General features: G+C 39.7%; 2 protein-coding genes across 15 annotated transcripts in view; one reads left to right on the top strand and one right to left on the bottom strand.

Moving 5' to 3' along the window:
* Window positions 1-5408: 5408 nt before the first annotated feature.
* On the bottom strand, window positions 5409-19182 carry LOC143299542 (dnaJ homolog subfamily C member 1-like). Its single transcript, XM_076612825.1, has 9 exons — window positions 19036-19182; window positions 17153-17254; window positions 15734-15952; window positions 13551-13812; window positions 12712-12851; window positions 11661-11780; window positions 9906-9969; window positions 8218-8663; window positions 5409-6288 (listed from the first exon to the last, which is right to left on the bottom strand). Exons 1-9 carry the CDS (start codon window positions 19180-19182, stop codon window positions 6223-6225), a joined length of 1566 nt encoding a protein of 521 aa, XP_076468940.1. The 3' UTR covers window positions 5409-6222.
* A 4324-nt stretch (window positions 19183-23506) lies between these two features.
* LOC143299566 (uncharacterized) overlaps window positions 23507-25072 on the top strand; it is a 142855-nt gene continuing 141289 nt past the window's right edge. For 13 of the 14 annotated variants that reach the window (XM_076612882.1, XM_076612959.1, XM_076612887.1 and 10 more), the window contains exon 1: window positions 23507-23553. The gene's annotated coding sequence lies outside the window, so the exon portion shown is untranslated. Of the gene's footprint in view, window positions 23554-23950; window positions 24370-25072 lie in introns of those variants that run through there. The other variant, XM_076612860.1, reaches the window with a different exon arrangement.

The raw sequence follows: 25072 nt of genomic DNA on the forward strand, positions 1-25072 counted from the left end.
TAAGTGTATAATTAGTAATACTATTAGTACTCGTGATCTTAGTTATGAGGAGCGCCTGGCTCTTTTTAATATGCCTAGCCTTGAGTTTAGAAGATTAAGAGGTGATCTCATTGAAGTATATAAGATCATGCACAATATTTATGATCCTTGCACCACCTCTTCATTGTTTACTATGGCTAACTACGATAAAACTCGAGGGCACAACTTCAAAATAAACAAAACTAATTTCGTAACTAACCAGTTCCACAAGTTCTTTACTAACCGTATCATAAATCTGTGGAATAACCTTTCCTATGACACCATCAATGCACCATCGGTAAACGCCTTCAAAAATCACATTGACAAAAAGTTTAAGAACCATGTATTTTCCACAGAGTTAAATCTTTACTGAGCTGTAGATAAATATAGTATACACTATGCCAGATTTAAACAAGGGTTTGTTCACAACAAGTGATCCAAAAGCACTTAAATGGACACTGATTACGAGGGCAAAAGGCTTTTAGCCTATAGCCAAACATTTCTATGATGTGGAGTGTGGATCACTCGATGGGTCGGCTTTGACATCTCCTTGAAGCTAAGAGACTATAAAGCAGTAAATTATTATCCAGTGATAAACAATGATATCACTTTATCAGTGATATGTAGACCTTCATTGTTAAGTTTAAAACCAGTCTTTGGACAAATCTGATAAACTTGGAACAAAATTAATGAAAACATGACACTTTTTTTTTTTTTAACTAAACTTGGCAAAAGGATTTAAACCTTTATTTGAGGACACCGAGGTGTATATACCATGCACTTGCTTTTTTGTGTGCTTTTTTTCTTCTTTTTTTTCTTTTTAGGGGTGGGGGTGGGGCGGGGGGAATCCAAGGATGGCATTGATAGTATTAACTTTACAGTATATTGCTGTAACATATGACTTGAGATTACAATTTCAACTTGTACTAGTTGTAGGGTGTAGATCATGTCACCATTGTCATCTTATTATCAGTAACAATATTAATTATTACCAAACCAACAGCAACTGACTGAAGATTGTTGTCATGGTTTATACTTTATGCTTGCTGTATTCATAGTTTTTGTGCTTGCTGTATTTATATCTCAATAAACTCTGACATGGTGTGGATTCAGAAATATCTGTCCACCAACGCATCATCTAGACTTGTCGTTTCTCTCATTCTCTCTTGCCTTGACTACTGTACCTCTCTGTTGTCTAGTTTGCCTGCTTCATCCACTCAGTCACTTCAGCGCATACAAAACTCTGCTGCCCAACTTGTCCTCGAAAAGATCTGAGCACATCACTCCTCTTTTGCAACATCTCCATTAGTTCCCTGTCTCACACAGAATAAAGAACAAGGTCAGCACTCTATGTTATAAATGCATTCACAAATCTGCCCCTTCCTATCTTTGTGGCTGCCTTCACCTCTACACTCCATCTCGCTCTCTACAATTGGCTTCTGATCCACTCTGTTTACGCATATCCAGATTCAAACACACCACTGTTGGACGCCATTCTTTCTCTGTCTCTGGACCTTGCATCCGTTTGGAATGAACTTCCTCATTTGCTTCGTCAGGTCTCCGCACTCGGCTCTTTCAAGTCTGGCTTTAAAACCCACCTCTTCACAAGATAGCCTCCCTCACCTGCCTCTTCCTTGTATTCATTATGTGCATGTTTGAACTGCAAAGGAACTTTGGCACAAGCAGGTCTGCATCTCTGCTAAGCTGGGGGATTGGAAAAATCTCTACCCTTTTGTGGCTTTACTGACCAGACACTATGGTGTAAGAATCAAACCCAGAAACCTCAGAGTCAGATTGGAAATTCAGTGCTCTGCTCAGCTACCACACACTAATGATGATTATCAAACTGCAAGCTAGCAGCTGTTAGGGATGTAAACAGTGTCCATGTGTACAGTATACATATCATATCTGCATGCCAAACGTGTGAATAGATGCATGCGTTCTGACACATGTATGAATGAACATTTTAACAAAATTGATGACTGTTCACTTCCTATACTGGCAGTACTGCTCTCTGAAACTTTAAAACTAAATTACCCTTTGAAATTATTAACTATTGTTCAGACTTCTATATGTGTACCATTGATGGTGCATTTAAATCATCTTTATTATAAGTATATCATAAATTTAAACTAAAAATCTAATTTTTAGTAAGTTTTGTTATCTTCAAAATAGAAAGTTGAAAGACTTTTAACACTTTACAAAGATATTTCTGCTTGAAAAAAAAAAATTAATGTTTGCTAAGTGCAGTGCACATTTAAGTGATTCAGAGCCAGAAATTTCTCTTCAGTGACCACTGAAAGAGAAAAGAAAATGGCAGTTGCCTTACATAAAAAATAAAAAAATTGAATGTTCTAACAGCATCTACAAACTGGAAAGAAAAGTGTTTTGTTTAACTTGGTATTACTTTTTGCTGTTTCTGACAAGTGGCTTGAGCGCTCAAAGATGCTATATGAATTTCCATTGATATTAATTATTATCATTATTAACTTAAGTTAAACTGAGTTTAAGGTGTAGTATTTAACTAGAGCCGCGAGGCCAAAGGTATTTAAAAACATTTAGGCAATATCCACAATTAATTTTGTTCACTCAAGACGGAATGATTAGTGTTCAGAACAAGAACATCACTCCTTCAGTCACACAGAGGAGTGGGGGGGGGGAGGGGGGGGGAGAAATGTGCATATTTAGCCAAGATTTATCAGATACTTCATCAAGATATATTATACTCAGTCCTTCATGAAGATCTGTATCACCATGGATGAGTTGAGGACACACACACACACATGCTCAGACACAGTTTTCTCTCTCTCTTTCTCTCTCTGAGTCTTTCTCCCTCCCTCTCTTTTTCTGAGTGCAGGCAATGCATAATCTGTTTCTCTCTCTCTCTCTCTCTCTCTCTCAAAAGACTGGGATCGCCTTCCAGAAAGCTCAAGTATTTGATGGAATTCAAATATCAATTGATGAAATTAAACACCTGAAAACAAAACAAAATAACAAATTATATTTAAACGATACAGTATTTCACTTTTTTGTCAAAGCAATGATTTAATCAAAACACCATATTGTTTCAGAATGGCGGCTATGGTGACAGCCCACGTAACAGCCCAAGTGTGAACCCAGGTGGCAGTGACAATATTCTGAACTACTACAATCCAGCTATGTTGAAGGATCCATGGCTTCATACACCACCACAGCCAGTGGACTTCTGGAAAAGCTAGTGATGGTGAATCATGTTTGTGACTCAAGCAACGGTGCTTCAGGTCCATGTGTGCAACTGAAGCCTGTCGGCTGTCTTGAAAAACGCACAGCTGTTTTAACCAAGTCACTCAAAACTGCATGAAGGAATGTTAGTGACTGGCATCATGGATAGACCTGTGACTGCGCAGGGCATGAAAATCAGATGGAGTCTGTGTACAGTGTGTAGTTTCCGCTCCATCCCTCTGATTCTGATATTCTGATGAACAGATGTGCACTTGTATGAAAGAGAGAGGGAAAGTGTGTGTGTCCGTGTGTGTATGTATCTGTGTGTGTGTGTGCGTGAGAGAGAGAGAGAGACTATGAGTGTCTGTTTCTGTGTGTTTGCAAACTGGAATGGATAAATATAAATTGTAACTGGGCAATGAAATGTGAGCAACATTCGGCCATCAGTGACTGACATTATCATAAGACCATGAATAATGTGTGCATGTTTGAGTATATACAGTATACTATACACTACAGTATACACAGTGTGAATTTAAATGAGAATGACAGTTTAAATACTTTAATCATTATTTTTTAATGAAAATGTCACCTGAAACACTTATAATTGCCCTCTTTCCACTTTTAAACTAAATTAAAGTTGAGAGGGGGAGTTTTGTTTTGTTTATCTTTTTAGAATATTATTTTTTAACATTTCAACATTTTGATATTTGAGATATGTGTGCATGCGTGGTTGTTAGTGCTCACCTTTCAGAACTTTGAGAAACAAACTTGATTAGAACATGTTCATGTTCTCCACCAAAAACGTTGATTTAAACTTTGAAGAAAGAATCTGACTTATTTGTACTAGTAGTGGTACTGACAGAAGATGCAGCATCAAGGGTATGTTATCTGTCTTATCTTGTTCATAGTCCCCAGGATATTTTTGTTAGATTTCTTTTAAACGTTACGGAAACAGTTTTATTTTTAATTTAAATGATATAATTCCTAACTGGTTTAGTGGTAAGAGGCAAAAAATGCTTGTTAATTGCTATAGATATCTTAACTTATTTCAATAGATTGCTGTGTGAAATTCAGGCTGCTGTTCCTGGGAATAGCACATCATGATTGTGCTCTGCCCCATTTCTGACTATGTGCATTTGTTCACAGTATTTTACCTGTCAGTGTCAGTGAATATGATGCTGAATTTTTCTGCACAGTGGAAATCGTTGTTGTCATGGGTTCTTTTTCTAAGTACCTAACTGCTTGCTTCATTTTGAAGCAGACTATGAGTTTAGACCATGATCCAAGTGTATCTAGATGACTGGAACAACAGGCGCATAACGTTCTTTTTTCTTTCCAGGCAGGTGCATTGTCCACAATATCACCATTGTACATAACAAGAAATAGTTGTCCTCAAAAGTCTTAATTCCTTGTTGTGGTTCTTCATGAAATATTCTTAGTTATCTGGACTGGTCCATAAATCCAGCTAAATGATAAAAGTGAAGAAAGTCTTGAGTGAAAACACTTTGATTTGTCTCCACAAGATTCTGAGCTATATCAGTATGTATGTTCTTTTCTTTTTTCCCCTTCATTATATATATATATATATATATATATATATATATATATATATATATATAAGGAACTGACAGTACCTTGAACACAAGCTGGCATGTGCTTAATTAAAGTCTGATAAAGCTGAAACCATGAATGTCTTGAAAGGTGTTGTTTATTGTGTGAGTCACAGAGACAGAGAATCAATTAAACTGTCAGATTGTCACTGTGAATGTGTTTGTATGTATTTATCTGTTTCTCTGAAAACAGGAGAAAAGAATTTCACACCTGTGTCTGGCAGCATCCTGTTGTCCTCATCCAAGGTTTTACCCCTATTGATTTTTTTCTTTTAACAATACTGAACCACACAGACCAAGTAGCACACATCCAACTTTCTCAGTTTTTGTTATCATGACTGTAGGATAAAGCCCAGCCAGCTAAGGTCAGGGCCTTGGACTGCTTACGCTTATAAAATGCGTGTATGATCAGAAAATTAGATCAAATCAGCTGGAGTAGATCATCAAATAATAATCCATAACAGAAACAAAGTTAGTTCTGAATAATCCACAGCTGTTATTTGCAACAGAGTCAGACTTCAAGAAAAAGACCTGTTTAAAACATACACACAAAATACACTCTTTGAAAAATAACCATAAAATTTAATCTCAAAGAATATGTATGATCACACCCAAGAGAATAAATCCCTTCAAAAAATGTATTCAATAATATTGTTTGCAAAGTGACATGCTAACTATCTGTTAACCAGTTTCTCAAATTGAAGCATCCATTCTTTCACTTTTAATAAAAGTATCATGCATTCCAGAAATGTTTGACTGACATAAAATGCAATACCAAAAAGTAATACTGCTTAAAAAAAAAAGAAAAAAATCAGACTTGTAATTTTTTTATGCTTGGGTTATATATATCAGGATGTTTTATCTCCCTAATAGTAATACATTCTATGATAATACAAAGTAAACCCTTACATCATGGTGATCATAAACAAATTGAGTAATTTATGTTGATGCCCCAAACACTAAAACACACACACACACACACACACATATACACACACACAGTTTCTTCAGAATTCGATTTACTACCTGTATTACTATAAAGAATCCATTTCAAGAGAGAGAAAACAATAACCTGAGTGAAGATGGACATATTTATACACACTGACATAGAGTTTTGACAATTTGTTTTTCTCAATTACAATAGTGACATGAAAAAAATAATTAAGCTAACATTAACAACTCTTTTGAAGCACCAAAACTTTCAACACATGAAAATATTTTGGTTCTTCCACACACACACATCCAACTCCCATCACCGAATGTGGTACAAAAGCCAAACAATGGTTTGGCCAACTCAGTCTAACAGAATTCTCAGCAAACCAACAGGAGTGTGAAGAAGCACCTTGTGACACTGGTTTTACACTGTAAATTGTGTACGCTGTCATGTCAGCTAATTGTCTCCTTTCTTCTTCTTCACCAGTTCCGCCAAGTACTTGAACCGAAGGATGCAGTCCTCCTGAAAGAAAAACAGGAGAAAGATATGAACTATGAACTGGAATTCACTTTTCTCTCCTGTCCATTCAGAATAAAGTCATTTACAACTTAGCCTTTTGTGAAGGACTATGACTCTCAAACTAGGAGGTAAGATTGCACTGGTTCTTAGTGCTGCAGCCTTGGGGGCTAGTTAGCCTTTGGGTACCATCCCAGTGCCGACTGTCCTAAAACCCTCTTGGCAGAGAGAGTGTGGATGTAAGTTGGGCAAGACAATCTTCACTACAATCAAATTCTAGCCCAGATAGTCAGGACAGCAGTTGCCTCCTCTGCTGTTCTGGTGGTCATAGCCAGACACGACGGACTCTCATACATTCCGAATAAAATGAGTAAAAATAAAAGTATAATGGCTATGTTTTATTTCCAGCTTTGCTTTGATTCCAATGAAACAATGTACCTCCCATATACTGATAAATGTATGAATCTAGACAGAAGCTGAGCACATTTTGTGGTTATTTAAATTTCATCTTATCCTTCTTTTATTATTAGTCAAGTTTTGCATCAAATCAAGGTGTTTTGTTTCACAGTTAGAGACAGTGCCTTTATACTTCCATTCCTTCGTTTGAATAAACTGAAAAAATCATATGAGGTGGAGCCAGTAACAATTAATCACTGGGGCAGACTTTCTTTTCAGATAGTGGTTTTATAATCTACTTTTATCAGATAGCTACTGCAATTCATGTACAGAACAAATATGACAGGGTGCATGTATATGCATCATATACAGAGAAGTGAAAACTAAGTGGAGATACCGGAGGGGGAGAGAAAGAAAGGCAGGGGAGAAAAAAAAAGGAAACTACAAGTTAGAAACGCAACAGGAACTGCAATCTCACAATGGTCACTACAAGACTGAACAACTACATAATTAAACTGATCAGTGTCACAGCAGCAATACATTAAACTACCATGAAGATGGAACGCAGGTCGTAGCTAAAGCTCAATGGAATTAGCTGCATCAAATTGCAACACAGTCACTCTGCTTCATATCCATTATGTAAAAGGCGCTGACAGGAGGGGATAGTATGATCCACTGTCCAATACTATCTCCCTTCTCTGGAAATTTATCATGAGACAATCACAATGCTTAAATCATTTTGATGAGATGATAAACTGAAGTCCCAAGTGCAGAATGCACCTGGCACATTGAAAAAGAACCCACTGTAACAAAAGTGTTGTCCTCTGGCAAAATTCTGTAGAAAATATCCGCTCTGATAGGTACACAAGTATAATAATGATGTGTATGCGCTAAAGGCCTGACTAAGCACATTGGGTTATGCTGGCGGTCAGGCATCTGCCTAGCAGATGTGGTGTTGCTAATGTGGATTTGTCCAAACACAGTGATGCCTCCTTGAGAAACTGAAAATGAAACTTCCCTTCTCCCACTTCTGTTTTTCCATTCTCCATCTTTTCTTCGCTAAAGGAGTTACAGGCACAATCTTTCCTCTCCTACATTCTCATTGCTCAGTTGGTTACATAACGAACAGAGGAGAACACGGGAAGCTAAGGAAAGCGGTGCCAAGATATTTTGAATATTCTAAAATGATCTGGTGAGTCAAAACAGTCAGAAAAAAGTATGAAGTAAGAAGAAAAACATTATTTCACATACAAATTATTTTTAAATGGTGTTTGGCTTTACTGCAACAAGACATCAAGTATGGACAGATTTTTTTTTTGTTTTTGTGCTCCAATACTATCTTAATGGCTATTTAATATGTTGAAAACAATACACAAGATATCAGAAGAGTAACTCATCACACCACTCATTTCTCCATCCCATCATATCCAAATTATATATATCATTTAAAAGCATCATCATGAAATGCTGCCTACATTCAATCCTTATTATAATAAACACTGACAACATCTCCAACAGCTGATGGGAGTGTGAACCTACCTTTGTTTTGCCAGGTATCTGTTCAGCAATTTTGTCCCACCGCTTGTCAGTGCCTTTTGGGAAGTGGCGTAGTGCCCACTCAAAGATGACCTGTTGGTTTTGGGTCCATGATTCTCCCTCTTTCCCTCCCACCTCCACCTCTGTCCTGCTGTCTCCACCACCACCTCCATCATCACTTCTGTCCTGTGCTGGGTCTCTCCCCCTCGTGGTGGAGGAGTCTTTTGAAGGCACAGCCTGAGAAATCATCAGCGTCCTGTCTATTGTTTTGGGGATTTTGGTAGGTCTGTGACGCTGTCTGGGGCCACTGTCTGCTCTGTCAGGGTCTGAGGTGTCTGTGGCTGTCCCAACTGCTGACTCCATGTTGTCGTCAGATGTGGTGATGATGCTGTCGCTGATGTGCTGGTTCTTTTTCGCCATCTTGCTGCTGGTGTTTGTCAGAACGTCTCCTTAAGAAATAATCACATTCATTTCAGTCACACACATACATATATTTCAACACACATTCAGCTTGATTCACACATTGCTGGTATGACTACACGTAATCAGATGTAGCTAGATTGATGTGAATAACTTGAATCTGAATTTCAGCTTGGCAGAACAGTGTATGTGACAAAGAGAAGAGAAGAGATGAAACAAAGCCCCACATAACAGAACTTAATATACCCATTCTGGATGACAGTTCACATTAACAAGCTCAATTGTTGTTGACATCTTAGCAATAAGCATGTTCACAAGCAACGAGAGTCTGATCACAGCTCATCCAGAACTTTTATCTCACTCTACCATGCCAGAGGCTCCATGGCAGAGCTGGTTATGCATTGGACTTTGATCCTGTGTTCCCCAGTGATGAGGGTTCGCACCCCTGTTTCAGCATGGTGTCACGTCCTTGGGAAAGGCACCTTACTCTTTCTTTTTTTCTTTCTTTGGCATTCGACAGCTACGCCGTCACAGTTGAAGTCCGAGGGATGCCACAAAGCACCTTACTCTGATTTTCCCCACTCCACCCAGGTGTGAATGACTGGGTACCGGACTTAGAAAGGGGAAGGTTAAAATAGCAGAAGGAGAGGATCTGGCCCAAACTTCCTGTGCTGAGCCCTAGACATAGTGGATAAGAATTCACTGCCCCACCGCTGTACAGGACCTTTATCTTTTAACCTAACCATCATGGCAACAGCCAGCTTTTTTTTTTCTCCAGACTGCAGCTAGTGACTCAGCAAATGGATAACAACAAAAGAAAATGAAACAAAACAAGAAAGAGGAAATGGTATACCTGCTTTGTCAGATCAATTGGGAAAGAACAAGAAAACAGATCTTGTAAAGATACCTGATGCTGCTGAAGCATGTCTGTCAAACATGCAGTACCAGTTTAAAACCTGAACACAGTACACATCTGTTTAAACACAACTTAAAGATCAGTCCCACTCCCAGTGTGTCTGAATTAACAGTTACTGTGTGTTGTCATTTATGTCAAAATATATTGGAGTGGAGTATTTTTACCAATACTTACTATGTCCTGAAATACTGGCAATGACCAGTCAACCTTCCTGTTCACCATGGCAACTGATGCCGACTGCCACATTGTCAGAATCATTCTTTCATGCACTAAGACTTTTTTTTACATCTTAAGCCAAGCTGAATAAAATATTAGAAAAGAATTTTTTGAATAAATTTATACAATAATACCTTACCTTGCACTGCACTGCTCAGATTCATGGTGTAGGTACTCTTGACAGTTTTGGACTTAGCACACACCTGCCAACAAAGTTCACACTCAAAGCATGAATTGGGAACACATGTAAATTATGTATACAAACTCACACACACATAAAATCAACAATACAATACAGGCACATACAATCACATACTGTGAGTGACAATAAGTAAGAATGTGTGTGTGTGTGTGTGTGTGTTGCATATGCACATTCACACATGAATTGTTTTTCAAAGTTGCCGATATCAATGACAGTCATAGACCAATTTCAGACTTTGAACAGATTCATCTGACATGAAATGAAAGAGCAATAAGGCTAGGAGAGTGCAGGATTAAACAAAAATAAAGGAAAGTTCAGCATATTCAGGACTGAAAGGTTATGCCAGTCTTGCATAAAAGGTAATTTGCGTTTGCACTTTTCTTTGTTCATTGCTGCTGTGTGCACAAGTCAAACATCGGTATAAGGACAAGCCCACAACTGCCTTTTTGAGGAAATATCTGGGTTTGTTCCAATGTACCTTTTATCTACTTATGTGTTAGCTAAAACTGGTAGCATAAACAGCGTTTACTTGAAGTTGTATGCCTTGTCAATGGAGAGAGTTACTTCTATTTATTGTTTGTTTTTTTTTGTTTTGTTTTTTGTTGTTTTTTTGCTGCCCCATCATCTGCACCGTTTCAGTGGCATTACTCCCACGCCGCTCATTTAGATTCCCCCATACACGGCCACACCCGGGTTCGTCCGTCGTAGTTCCAGCGTCGGCAGTCCACAGGGAACCATCAATGTTAGGTCGCCAGGAGGCCACACACCAGAGGAGACCCTGCACTGCTGCTGAGTCACTTCGGTGGTGTTCAGTGGTGCCTCTTCTGTTTTAACGTACTTAGGACACCACCTACTAAGCCCCCTACTAACGACAATAATGGCTTAGTCGCGGAGCCAGACTGTGTGAGTGTCCCTCCCAGAGTGGAGACCGCCACCACGTCCCTCAAACAACAGCCCTCCATGAATCTGCCGACAATGACGACATTGACAGGACTCACCCCAAGCACGGAAGTGGAGGGGTATCGAAACTGAGGTCACCATGAGAGCAGGGCATGAAAGACCACAGACTCTGAGACTATTTTGTTTCTACTGATGACGATGAAGGAGGAGGATGACGATGATGATGACGATGTTGCTATGGAGGTCCATTTTGGTTTGGGACTGCGTGACAAGGCTGTACTCTACGCTTCCTGTCATAATGATATCCCGGCGTTAACCAGGCCCGAGAGATATAGACACTTGCAGTGCTGGTCAGGTAATTTGAGCAACACACCCAAAGACGCATCCTTGAAGTGGATGACACTCGACTGTGTGGTCCCAGTCTCCCCATTTAAGCCCACAGCACACTCAACTCTGGGTAGGAGCCGGCCACGGGCCGAAAAACCCACCTCCGCTGGGATTCGAACCTGCGTCCTACCAGCCGTCAGTCCGCGACGCTAACCACTTCGCCACGGCGGCTGGTTTCTATTTATTGTTGTTTAATCAATTTGACAGTAACTGTATGAACCAGTTATACATGGGGAAAATGTTATCACATACTGACACAACAGTACAAATACATGCATGTACAAACAATTATGCATACACTAACAAACATACCCAAATACATCCAATTACATTCATGTATACTCATGCTTGTGACACAACAGTCATACATAAAGGAAAAGAGATCAGAAGATGATTTGTACTTACTTCATCCACAGATCGACCGACCATGTTGGCTATTTTTTCCCATCGCTTTGGTGTGCCACCTGGAAATTTGTTGACAGCCTTTGCAAGTAGCACCAATTCCTCTTCACTCCACTCACCTCCCTGGTTGAAAATAATGTATATATGTGTACAATCAATAGGAAGTAAACGTATACAGCATGCATAGTTTGCATAAAGAAATGTCAGTGTGAGCTATCAAATTGCAACAGCATGTACACACACATGCGCACATGCGCACCCACACACACACACACACATTAACACACACACACAAACACACACACACACACACACACACACACACACACTCAGACACATACCAAAATGCAAGCAAGTAAACATAAATGTTCAGCCTACCAAATGCAAAGATATTTCCGCATGTCAAACAGACTGACACAAGCAATGACTAATATCACTTCTGACACTTGAACATGTTCTCCTCCAAAAATACAAACCATCACATAGGCCTCCATCGGTTGGTGTTGACCAACGATAAATCCTAAATCATGTCTGCCCTAATGGACAGCGCCGTGTATGGCTGAACAGGCCGATGCTCGAGTGACAATTTCTGTCACACAAGCCACACCGGTAGATTGACTCTGTGCTGTTTAAACTGCAACGTTTCTTTCTGCATAACACAGGCCACAAAATCATATGTATACATGTATGCCCTTCTTTCAGGGCTGCCAAGCCTGTAAAGAGTACATTGCACATCTTCTGGAGTACCTGTTCAGCTGTGGAAAGCAGCCTTGAAGCATTGTTTGTCAATCAGCTTTGCCTAAAATCTTTGAAATGGTAGATATTGAACTGGTGGCTCATTCATAAGTCCCTTCTGCTGGCAAAAACTGAACCTTCCATTCTCATCCCCTATCATTTCCAATTTCCTTGATTCAAAAGTACCCTCACATATTTTTTATCTCCCTTGAAAAAAAAGTAAATAAATAAATAAAATAGATAAACACACAAATAAATGGACATAAGTGAGATTTTTGCCAGCGGAAGTCTCTTACACAATACATTTCCAGAGACTAACCTTCACAGACGGTGCTAAGTGCAGTTGCTGGTCTGCACTACTGGCTGACTGCTCTTCCTGCAACACTGCTGCTGTTGCCTCATACTGATCGGCTGAGTACTCCGGCACATCCATTTTGCGACGTTTTGGTTTGCGAACAACTGCACACACAATGGGAAGTGTAAAAGAAAGTGATAAACCAAGATCTTCAAAGGGAATTAACTCAGCAGGGCATGTTCAACTAATTCTCACCGGCTACCTCTCCAGCTATCAGCCAGCAAAACATTCCAGCAGTGAAAGTCAGAAAAGAAAAGATTTATGGTGTCATGGCCTACAGCCATCAGGGCAGTGAATTCATAGCCACTGCATCTAGGGCTCAGCACTTGAAGGTGGGACCCAGTCCTTTCGTATTCGAACCTTCCCCAGCAGAAGTTAGATACTGATTCACACCTGGGTGGAGTGAGGAAAAATCAGAGTAAAGTTCCTTTCCAAAGGACACAGTTCCATGCCAAAACAGGGCCTCCAACGCTGATCAGTGGTGAACACTGGATCAGAAGTCAGACATCTGACTGACTCTGCTATAGCACCTTCTCAAAAAGATGCTGCTGATGAGAATGCCTTGATTTGATAAGAAAAATGAAAATTAACAAAAGAGGGACATGAACATGAACTACAAATAACACTGAAAGATGCAAATAATGATTTTTCACATCTGAAAAAGGTTTACTGTCATAGCTTGCAAATATTATCATTAGAAGTTTGTGGTTCTAGAGAATACATACTGAACAATAATAAAGAGAAGGGGGAAAAAAACATCGTTCATTTGTAATCAGCACTCTCATTTACTAACGTACACATACCTTTGCTGACTTCATTATCTTCTTCCTCCTCCTCTTCTTCTTCCTCCTGTTTTCGTCGGCGATGTTCAGCAATCTGCTCTTTGACCATGACTGGCAAAGTCCATGCGCACCAGAAAATAAAACCAGGGAGTCGAAATGGCCACAGATTGAGAACACTCGGACGAGGAAGGGATGCCATTTCTTCTTCCAGCTCTTCTGCCTCTTCACTGGCTTTTGTTTTCTTCTTCCGCTCTTTCTTCTTCTTGCTGTCTATTTTGTCCTCCTGGATACATTCTTCTTTATGTTAACAATTCAGCAACTATTTGTTGCATCAACAAAGAACACTGAATATTGATGTTCTCCTTCTCAAACTCATGCACACACAGGCACACACACACACTCAAGCTTATAGACACACTGCATTACACACTAACTCCAGCATCTCTTATCTCCAAATTCTCGTCAGAAATAATAGCGCTTTGCTTCTACCACATATCATGCATGAAAAAATTGAATGTGCTGAAAATAGTACATCTATATAAAACTAAAAAAGATAAACAAAACATCAGAAAAATGCTGTCAGTGGAAAATTGGTTGTTTTCATGATTCTTAAGAGCATAGATGACATGAATGAATTCTGTTTCACTTCCAGGACTTCACAGTCACAAACTTAACACATTCAGTTGGAAAATACTGTTAGCACTTATCTGTACTAAGTACAAACACCCATATGATACAGACTTTTCAGTTCTTTTTCCACTCATTTCCTAATGTACAGTTATGAAGACATGAAAACACAGCACAGCCCCAAACCTAAAGTCTTAGTCATATACCCACAGAATCACGCACTCAGTGTCATTTTTATCATGTTTGGGTCATGCAGAGTTCCAAAATTCCTTTGTGGTAAAATGCTATAAAATGTGTCAAAAGAATGTAAGTAACATCCCTTGATAGTAGACTGTTTAACTTATTCAACCCTGCGCCCGCCTGAGATGCGTGCGCTGCTGATCGCTGTTCTCCGCCTGAGCCCACCTGACAGGCGGGCAAAGAAACCCATTTATTTATACCGGTTTGTCAGCTCATTATTATGCATTAAACTGCTAAGTATGAGAAGTAACTCCAACTTAACTTCCTTCCTCACTGGCACGCAAAGTTTCGCTAAAAAAATCGAACAAATAGTGTGTTTTTTATACCGTTTTCCGCATCGATATGGTAAAACGTCAAAGGCTTACTGAGCAGTTTAGAGCTCAATGCAATTATGATGTCTTCCAGCAAATTCAACCCAGATAATGATGATTTGTCTTATAATTCATTCAATAATTCATGGGAAAGTGAAGGAGATGAAATTGGCAACCAGTGTAGACAATCAAGTAGATACTCTACAACCTTCAACATCGACAGAAGCTGACATTTTACTATTTCTGTTTTTGATTTAAAGTTACAAGTATACTATTACATCCTTTGTCTTGAGACCAGCAATTTGTGTCAAAAGTACATTTCAGTCATTATGTCAATATTCAGTAGCTATTGGTTGAGCAGCTGCTTTAAATTTGTGTCTGAAGTGAAGCACCCCTTCCTGTTGATGCAGCCAGGCCAAAACATGCCAGGATGGGAAGGCTGCACAGGCAGACGACCTTAAAGGGCAAAGGGCTGAAAGGGTTAATGATCATTCTGAACTTTTTTCTTTGTTTTTTTTTTTTTTTCCCCCCAAAAGGTATATTGCAGATAATCCTCACATTATAGGCAGGATGCTTTTAGTCATGTGGAATTTCATTTCATTTTTCCTGGCTCAGCATAATCCAGTATTAGAGTAATGAATGAATTTTTCAACTTAGTTCATTTTTGCCCTAAAGAATATTACAGATAATCCTCACAGTGAAAAGGCAGGATGTTATAAAGCATGTTAAATTAAGTTTCTTTTTTTTTTTTAACCTGGTTTTATGTTATCTATTATAATAGCATAACCAAAACAACACTGAAGACGATATATATATATATATATATATATATATATATATATATTATTCTGTTGAAAAGTTTTAGTTTATATTCCTTCTTATGTTGATTTTTGTGTCTTTTTCTTGTGCATGAAAAATCTATAGCATTAAAAAAAAATGTTTAAACTGCCACCACTCCCTCCCAATAAAACGAAATATAATAACCTTACGGTAATGAATGGACCATTCGAAACTGACACAACTCACCAGTGTCAGACGTTTCTCAATGTACACAGCCCAGCCAAACAGATACTGTCCGATGGTGATGATGAGGGCCAGCAGTGCCGACAGCTCCACAAAGCCCATCTTGCGGGCCCGGCGGTAATAGAAGACCGGAGTTTTCCAGTCTGGAAGACCCTCCACCAGAATCCTGTTGTACATCTGTCTCCTCTCCTCATCTTTGAGAACTTCATATACCGCCACCAGCTGCACACAGCAAATATATATATATATATATATATATATATATATATATATATATATATATATCAGTGGTATTCTGTATGAGGACTTCTGCCAAAGAAAAATCATTGTCAGTTAGATATATTTCCTATAAGAAACTGAAATTATACTGAAAACATCATGGTCTACTTTTCAACAAACATTTTCATTCATATTCATAACTAATTCACCACACAGAATAAAGCACGTTATTGTTAAATACATGCTCTGTGTGTGTCCTCTCTACGTGGATGTGTATATGAGTGTGTGGGTTTTGCAAGTGGGTGTGTGGAAGTGTATATATATATGCATATCTGCATGTGAGTGTACACACTTATGCTTAGGCATGTCTGCACACTCACTTGCATTCAGGTGTGTTGTGTCATAAAGGTGTCCTGCAAAAATGTTTCATTGAAAGGTAAACCACAGGTTCACTCTCATGCCAAGCCATAATATATAGATGTGTGTATGTGTGTGTGAATATATCCCATGCATATACATAAAGTATTATAACTCAATATCATTATGTCACAAATAAAAACATTCCTGTACTTTGAAGAAATTTTGCTGGATGTAAATGAGAAAGAAGTCTTGAAAATGAATATGAAAAGGGAGTCTTGAAAATGAAGTCTTGCAAATGAATATTTTTATACATATAATTTTAAAAAATGAAGTCTTTCTCAATGTTCTCTCTCTCTCTTTTTCTCTCTCTCCCTCTCTCTCGCTCTCTCTCTCTCCCTTGAAAATACACATAGCTTATATACAATGTATCACTGAAATTTGTCACATACGATGTCCAAGCTAACAAAGAAATGTATCGGACAATGTCCTCACCAATGAAAAAGCAATGGGACATTTGTACTCTTCAGCAATGAAATGATCAGACGTTCTTAACCCTTTAATGTCTAAGTCCTATGTCCGACACAAATGTACGTTCCTAATACACTTAAGATTTTCTAACAAAAGTTCAAAATCGGTAAAAAATTTAAAAAATTAAATTTAAAAAACCTCCAGGCCTGACCATGATGTTGAGTTTATGTAAGGGTCAGGTATCTGCTCTCTCTTTTTAGCTGTTTTTTTCAAAAGTATATGTGGTGCATCAATTAGTCTGCACACTTTGACACATCCTTGAAACTAGACATCAATGAAGGAAAACTGAAAACCAGTCAGAAAGAACAAACAAACCTGTCTAAATTTTTCCTCTGCATCATCAGCTTTATTCTTGTCTGGATGAAGCTGAAGTGTCAATTTCCTGTATGCCTTCCGAATGTCAGCAGCACTTGCATCCTGTAAGTAAATGTATATCCTTTTCATTCTGAACATTATGCAAACCATGCTTAAAAGCATTAAAACAAACCACAAAAAAATGACAAATAATCAAATGAGCTAAATTACTAAACCAAATCAGAAAAACATACACCCTCCCTCCATACTAAAAAAAGAAGAAAAAATAGGTACATATTCGTAGCATGACATGAGATCAATTGTGTAGGCCTGAATTAATATATCACTTATTGATATAGTAATGAAATAGGAGTGCGTACAGTATAAGAGCATATAATGTACGCATCAAGCTCATATCCACTGTATGCATGTGTGCATACACGCATGCACATCTATGTGCACATTCATGAACAGGCGCAAATACACACACACACACACACACACACACACATGCACACATACATGCATCTGAATCCACGGGAATAAATCATAACTTTTTGTGTCTGTTTCCATGAATCTAAACATGAATGATATCCATTCACACACTGACGTTAGAATCTTGTAAACAAATATCAAATTAGCCACAAAAGAATTCCAATAAAGCCTCTTCATCTTCCTCAGTTATGGGCTTTATCACCCACATTCACTCATGTACAAGAGTTGACTTTTATGGGTATGACCGCTTTGACCCTTGCCATGTAGGCAGTCATACTCTGTTTTCATGGGTGGCTGGGGGGGTGGGGGCGTGGGGGGAATGGGGTGCATCCAGGTATATTATTGTTTCCATAACCAGTCAAATGCCAACATGAATTATGGGATATTTAACATGTATATTTGATCTTCTGCATGTATATATACATACACACACACACACACACACACACACACACACACACACGCACACACACACATGAATGTGGTTCAGGCACTAGAGGTCTGTGCATCTATTGACCTGGGAGACTGGAAAAATCTCAACCCTTTACCCACCAGGCACTATGACCAGGATTCAAACCCAGAACCCTCAGATTGAAAGTCAAGGCTTAAGTTTAACCACCCTGCTATTGCGTCCATCATTTCAATAAAGCAATGAGTAACTCCAAATAAATCAACTGATTAAAAGTTTTTTTACACAAAGATGCCTTAATCTTCCACATCTATTTCATACAACACAATCTTTTCTGACCCAAACAGCCAGTCAAACAGTCCACAGGCAAAGTTCAACCAATATTCCAATAACCATGAGCCACAAAACAGAGACCATGCAATGATGTACTTTTCTTGAGTGCCTACTCTGAATAAGCATATATATATATATATATATATATATATATATATATATATATATACCATCCAGTGTAAGATAATATTGATAAAATTTCTGAACCAAACTGAGCAAACATCTCCAAGGGCATATTTGTGTCTGTGTCTGTGTGCGTGCATGTGTGCAGGTGTTTAGTATGTGTACACATCTGTGCATGTGTGTTGTAGGTGCCTCGGTGGGTTATCCCTACACATGTGTGTGCTAAATGCACACATATGTGCATACATGTTGTGGGTGTGAGTGTATACCTGTGCATGCATGCATGTGTGTCGGTGTGTGTGTGTGCACTGTTTGGGGCCCACTGTGAATGTGTTTGTATGTGTATCTGTGTGTCCATACGTATATGAATGCGTGTAAATGCGGTAGAAAAAGATAACAGATTGAGGGAAAGAACGGTAAACATGCAGAAAGACCGACTGGCTGACAGAGTGACTGCTGACGTCTGGTAGTCTGGCAACAACGTGCAACTTAACCAACTGGACAATCGTTCTTTCTTATCTGACGGCCACTGTCTGCACATTACCTGACCAACACCAAGAAGGTCATAAAAGTTGGCGTTCACTTCTTCCACTAAGTCAAAAAGTTCTAATTCAAAATTGTCCCACGTCAAACACCTGTTAAAGATCAACAGAAAGACAGAAATTCTTATCAGACGTGCTGCCGCTGCCATTTTTATTTTTGGCTTATTGTACTCTTACAACTTTATTTCTCATGTTGCATTCATTCAGAAGTAAAAAGGGTTTTTTCCTTAAAAAGTAATTCTTGTCATTTTGCTTTAGCTTATAAATCACTGCTCATGACGTGCATCTTTAAATCTAAATTTATCTATTCCTGATCATTTCTACAAAACCGAGAGGATCCCTCATGACTTTCTTTTTCCGGCTATCAAAACAGCAACCACGTTGGGTTTATTTTAGGGGGTGCACGGGAGAGGAAGCACCTCTAGAGGGGGGGCTTGTCACGCTCTTCCGGGAGTGGTTCGTCCTCTGTTGGTCCCCACCGGCACCCAGCTCTCACCTATAGGTCCTAGAAGCTGCTAGCATGCGGCAGCGCCCAACCCCCGGGCAACGGCTTTGACCGTGAGGTTGGCTAAACTAGGTGAGGGTAGCCGACGGGTCTCAAACCCTCGGTGAGTTAGGGCTTGTCTACCCAAGCATGTGAAGACTGGATCCGGCGGACTCTTCGGAAGAAACCTTCATGGTTCAACGGAGAGGAAGGCGGTTGCACCAGAGCACTGTGGAGTGCTGAGGGCAGGATGAGGCGCATAGTACATCCTGGTCATCCACTGCATCCGTTTCCATCAGTCTCCAGTCGTCTTGACCTCGTCTTGCCACTGGATACAGACGGTCTCGGACAGGAGAGTGAGGTCGATGGTGCGCAACTCCTCCTCACTATAAACAAAGTCATCGCGCAAGTCATCAGTCATCCTTCATCCCATACCATCATTTTCCCCAAGCCCTATGGCGACATGCGAGCGACGAAGCGACAGGTGTGGGTACACTGGCAGCCGTAGCCGCGGACCTGCACACAGGCGGCTCAGGCCATAGGGTCGTTTTTCACCGACTGGAGCAGCGGTGGAGATCGGCAGCCCCCTGAGCGACTGAGCAGCCCTCTTCAGAACAGCACTGCTCACCTCCATGGCATGAGGAAGGGGCTAGAAAAGGTGCCCTAAACATTGCCTGCTCCACACCACCCTAGTCAGTATACCGCGGCTGACGGGGACCCTACTCAAGCGGTCGACACACAAAGAAAAGAAAGAAGAAAACAAGGAGCACCCCATTGACCATTGCCACATGGAACGTGCATACACTTCTGGACAGAGGCAATTCAGCCAGACCACAGAGACGCACAGCGCTCATTGCGAATGAATTAGCCAGGTACACACACACACACACACACACACACACACACACACACACACACACACACACACACACAATCAGTGACGGCTGCACACACACACACTTTTTGCTGTTTTAGTGTGGAATGATGGCCTAGAGGTAACGCGTCCGCCTGGGAAGCGTGAGAATCTGAGCGCGCTGGTTCGAATCACGGTTCAGCCGCCGATATTTTCTCCCCCTCCACTAGACCTTGAGTGGTGGTCTGGACGCTAGTCATTCGGATGAGACGATAAACCGAGGTCCTGTGTGCAGCAAGCACTCAGCGCACGTAAAAAAAAACCCACGGCAACAAAAGGGTTGTTCCTGGCAAAATTCTGTAGAAAAATCCACTTGGATAGGAAAAACAAATAAAACTGCACGCAGAAAAAAGAAAAGAAAAAAAGGTGGCGCTTTTGTGTAGCGACGCGCTCTCCCTGGGGAGAGTAGCCCGAATTTCACACAGAGAAATCTGTTGTGATAAAAAGAAATACAAATACAAATACAAAGCAGGATGAAGACTGAAGTAGACAAAGCTGAAGTACATGACGGTCAGCATTTATCGGTCTGTTTAAGTATGCAGGCATATAGTGCAGACACTTCGGGGAAATTTTGTTTTAATCTCCCAGAACTAACATATTAGTAAAACCGATGAATATATACTGATAAACTCACTATAGGTCAATGATACTAGTTGGTCAGAAGTCGGGTTGTGGGAGTACACCGTACACAACAAGTGGTTTTTTGGTGTGTGTGTGTGTGTTTTGTTTGTTTGTTTGTTTTGTTTTTTCAGTTACTGGAAAATATTAATCAATTGAACGACAGCACATTCATTTTGCAATCCGATAAATTAATAATTATATATAATTGTAAACCCTCCTTTTGACATTAATTGAGGAACTTGAATTATTTTGAAATAAGAAACATAGCCCATAGGTGCACCTTCTAATGTTGCACATCCATTTTATTTGCAATCTGCAGTTTGACAAATATACATATTATTGTAAACCCTCCGGCCGGCCTTCACACTGATTAATTGAGGAACTTGAATTGTCTTAACTTGAATCAGAATCATAGCCTATAGATGCACCTTCTAATGTTGCATCCAAAATTATGCTTAATATCATTGATAATTTTGTGTTATCGTACGTACAGTAAAGTAACGTGGGTCGTGTCTTATACTCCGTGATAAAACATCCGTCTATGGGGGGCAAAAGCCACAGCTGAACATCCCCTACCCTGTTCGAACGTAAAATCGTGGCCTTCCACTGATACTGATACTATCTAAAAAGAATATTAAGCAATAGAACAGACAGCACATTCAGTTTATAATCAGAATGATAATTGTAGATATATTTATAAACCTTCATTTGACAAGAATTTAGAGGCTTGGAACATTTCAAAATCAGTATCAGTCTATCGATGTACCCCTCAATGATATATCAAAAAGTATGCTTGATAAAAGTGACAATTCCTCAATGATATATCAAAAAGTATGCTTGATAAAAGTGACAATTTTGCATTGTAACTTTTGTCACGTCTAAGTTGAACTCGATCTGGTTATGAAACATTCGTCTATGTGGGCAAAACTGAACTGAACATTCCCCACCCACTACGACCACAGATATGAGCACTGAACGACACCGGCAACACACTGTGACGACGCACTGGCAAAAACACGTGCCGGCCGGGGATATACATGTACACACACAAGCACGTGCACATACACTCACGGCGCACACATCAGTACACGAGTAATTACAACAATAACATTCATTTTAACTTATTTCGCTTTCTACTTAGACATTAGGCCTACTGTTCAAAAGCAGATGGAGGCACATTACAGATTATGTTATGGTTTTGATAAAATTAACATCGAACCACTCGATTAAAAGCAAAACAATTTCCAACTCAGTCTCCAGAAATCGACGATTCAGCCAAGCACCTCTAGTTGATAGTACAAAGTAAAAAAAAAAAAAAAAAAAAAAAAAAAAATCTTATCCACAAATCATATACTTATGTAGAAAACCTTCCACTCACACGCATAGCCGACGGCACACACATTAACTTCAACCACAAATGCAGTCCTGTTACCGTTATCTTTCTCCAAATATCCATCACTGAGCCGCGTCATCACAACGCTAAACACACACACACACACACGCACACACTTTCGCGCGCACAGACAATCACACTGACTGTGGCAGAGAGAGAGAGAGAGAGAGAGAGAGAGAGAGAGAGAGAGAGAGACTCGGACACACACACACACACACACACACACACACACACACACACACACACACTGACACAGACACACTGACACACACACACACACACACACACACCGTCACTCACACACACACACACACACACACACACACACACACACACACACACACACACACACAGAGACTAACTTCAACCACAAAGGTAGTCCCACTTATCGAGATGAAAAGCGAAAACTACAAACCCAAAAAAACATCATCTCAGACAGGAACGAATTTGCATGTCAAGTCAAATTTGCATGTTATAGTGTCACGTCAAATTGCTCATTTCTACTCACAGTCTCTCTCTCTCTCTCTCTCTCTCTCTCTCTCACACACACACACACACACACACACACACACACACACACACACACACAGAGGCTCACACGCTCCACACACACTAGCTGTGACACATACGTATTGTGACACACACACTGACACACATTGTCTCTCTCTCTCTCATTCTCTCTCACATACGCGCATGCGCACGAATAATACACTTGTTTGCTTGTTGAACATTAAAATATGCGGAGATAAAAAGCGAAAACTGCAAACACAAATAAACATCTCAGATAGAAACGAATTTGCACTGATGTCAAACTGAGTTGCATATTATAGTGTTGCTCATTGCTACACACATTCTGTCTCTTGTACAATCACACACACACACGCGCGCGCGCACGCAGTATTCTATCTTCATGCAAATTGTTATGATTATGTTCTTGTTGTTGTTTTGCTCCTATTGTTATTATCATCATTATTATTTTGTGGAATTGTCCGGTCCGTTTATTGGAGGGGGTCTCTTTCAGCGTGCACAGACTGTGCATGTGAAATGAGCCTCGTTCTGTTCGTGAAATTGACGCGAGGTTCGGTTGGTGGTCGAACGGAGTGGAGGAGGTAAAACTAATTAATTGCGTGTTTGCGTGCATTCTTTAAGTGAAAAATATGTTTTATTTCTATAAGGATTAGTTTGAAGAGAAAAGGCATTATTTTGCACTAATGCGTGTTTGACTCGCAGAAGGATTGGCTTGCTCTCACATATGGTTTTGTGCAAGATTGTAATAATGGCGGACATAGCCTCCGCAGCCTCGCCGAGAAATGTGTATGAAAATGGCTAGGCGGTGGACCCGTTATCGCAGAAAAAATGGGAGGAAATCATACTATGCTGTGAATAAGTAGTTTAACGCAAGATGACTTTTCTTCTGTTTTATGAAGAAAACGACGCAGATTAGTGAAATCATGGGTTTTTACTTTACTTTGTGGACCACATTTTTGAACGAGCTTTTTGATTTGGGAAATCGCCGAGAAAAAAAAAATCACGTGATTCGGTCAGCGAATCGAAATACAGTTCTGCGACATGGAGGAATGAAGTGCATTGTTTGTCTCGGAGATAGGGTTTGCGAATGTGCGTTGTGTGAATGTGTTATGTGATAGCGGGTACACTAATGGTGATATGTAAATTTATGACATACACAAATGTATGCTCGGATCCAGTCAGTCAACTCACTCATTGTTCCGTTTACAGTTGATTGGATAATTATGCGATCACGTGATTCAGCGTATCCTCGACCTTCCGGTCCAAGTAACCAAAAGTCAAAACAAAGATAGAAACGGCGACAGTCGACTCACATCTATAAACGGTGACAGTCGACTCACATGTATAAAAAAAAAAAAAAAAAATCTTATTACCCTCTTTCATTGATCTTCGTGCAGGTGAGGTCCTAGTGCATGTGGGGTCGAGGTCCAAATCTCACCACGAAAACATTCATTTTTGATGTTCCACGCTTTGCTCACGTCCCTTCTCTGCCAGTCTCCAGTTTTTAAAAATTATTTTTTAATCTGTCCTGTCCTTGCTCTTCATGAAAAAACATTTTTTTTCATGTTAAATTGTGAAAAGTTGTCAATCTGCTTTATTCTGATTCATGTGACAGTTTCGGACATTTTCATTGTCGCAAATTTAATTTTTTAGGGTCCGGTAGTTGATATTTTTAGGTGAGTATTATTTTTAATTTTATTATAAGTTTTCATAGCTTCAGATTTTACAGTGATAGTAAGTCCTTAACCCTTTCACCACTTCTCTGTCAGTCAGCCTGTCTGGAGTCACACAAGGTCAGCTTAGCAAGAGCAAAGCTGGAAACATCCTGTGCAAGAGATTGTCAGTAATTCTTGTGAACATTTATTTTTATCTTTGCACATCGCACCCCACATAAAGTAACATACTGCCTTTTCCGTGCACAGCTTTCTTCCTCTTCATAAGTGCTGTCTGTGTCAGTTTCTTCATTTGGGTTGGTTGGCGAATCAACACTGCCATCAAATTCTTCCACTGAGTTACTATCAGCAGTGAACTGAGAGTTTGGACTCTATCCATGATAATATTTATACCGTCAGCTGAAGTATACTGAAGTAAAGCACAAAT

This window comes from Babylonia areolata, chromosome 2 (genome assembly GCF_041734735.1).
Source record: "Babylonia areolata isolate BAREFJ2019XMU chromosome 2, ASM4173473v1, whole genome shotgun sequence".
NCBI lineage: Eukaryota > Metazoa > Mollusca > Gastropoda > Neogastropoda > Buccinidae > Babylonia > Babylonia areolata.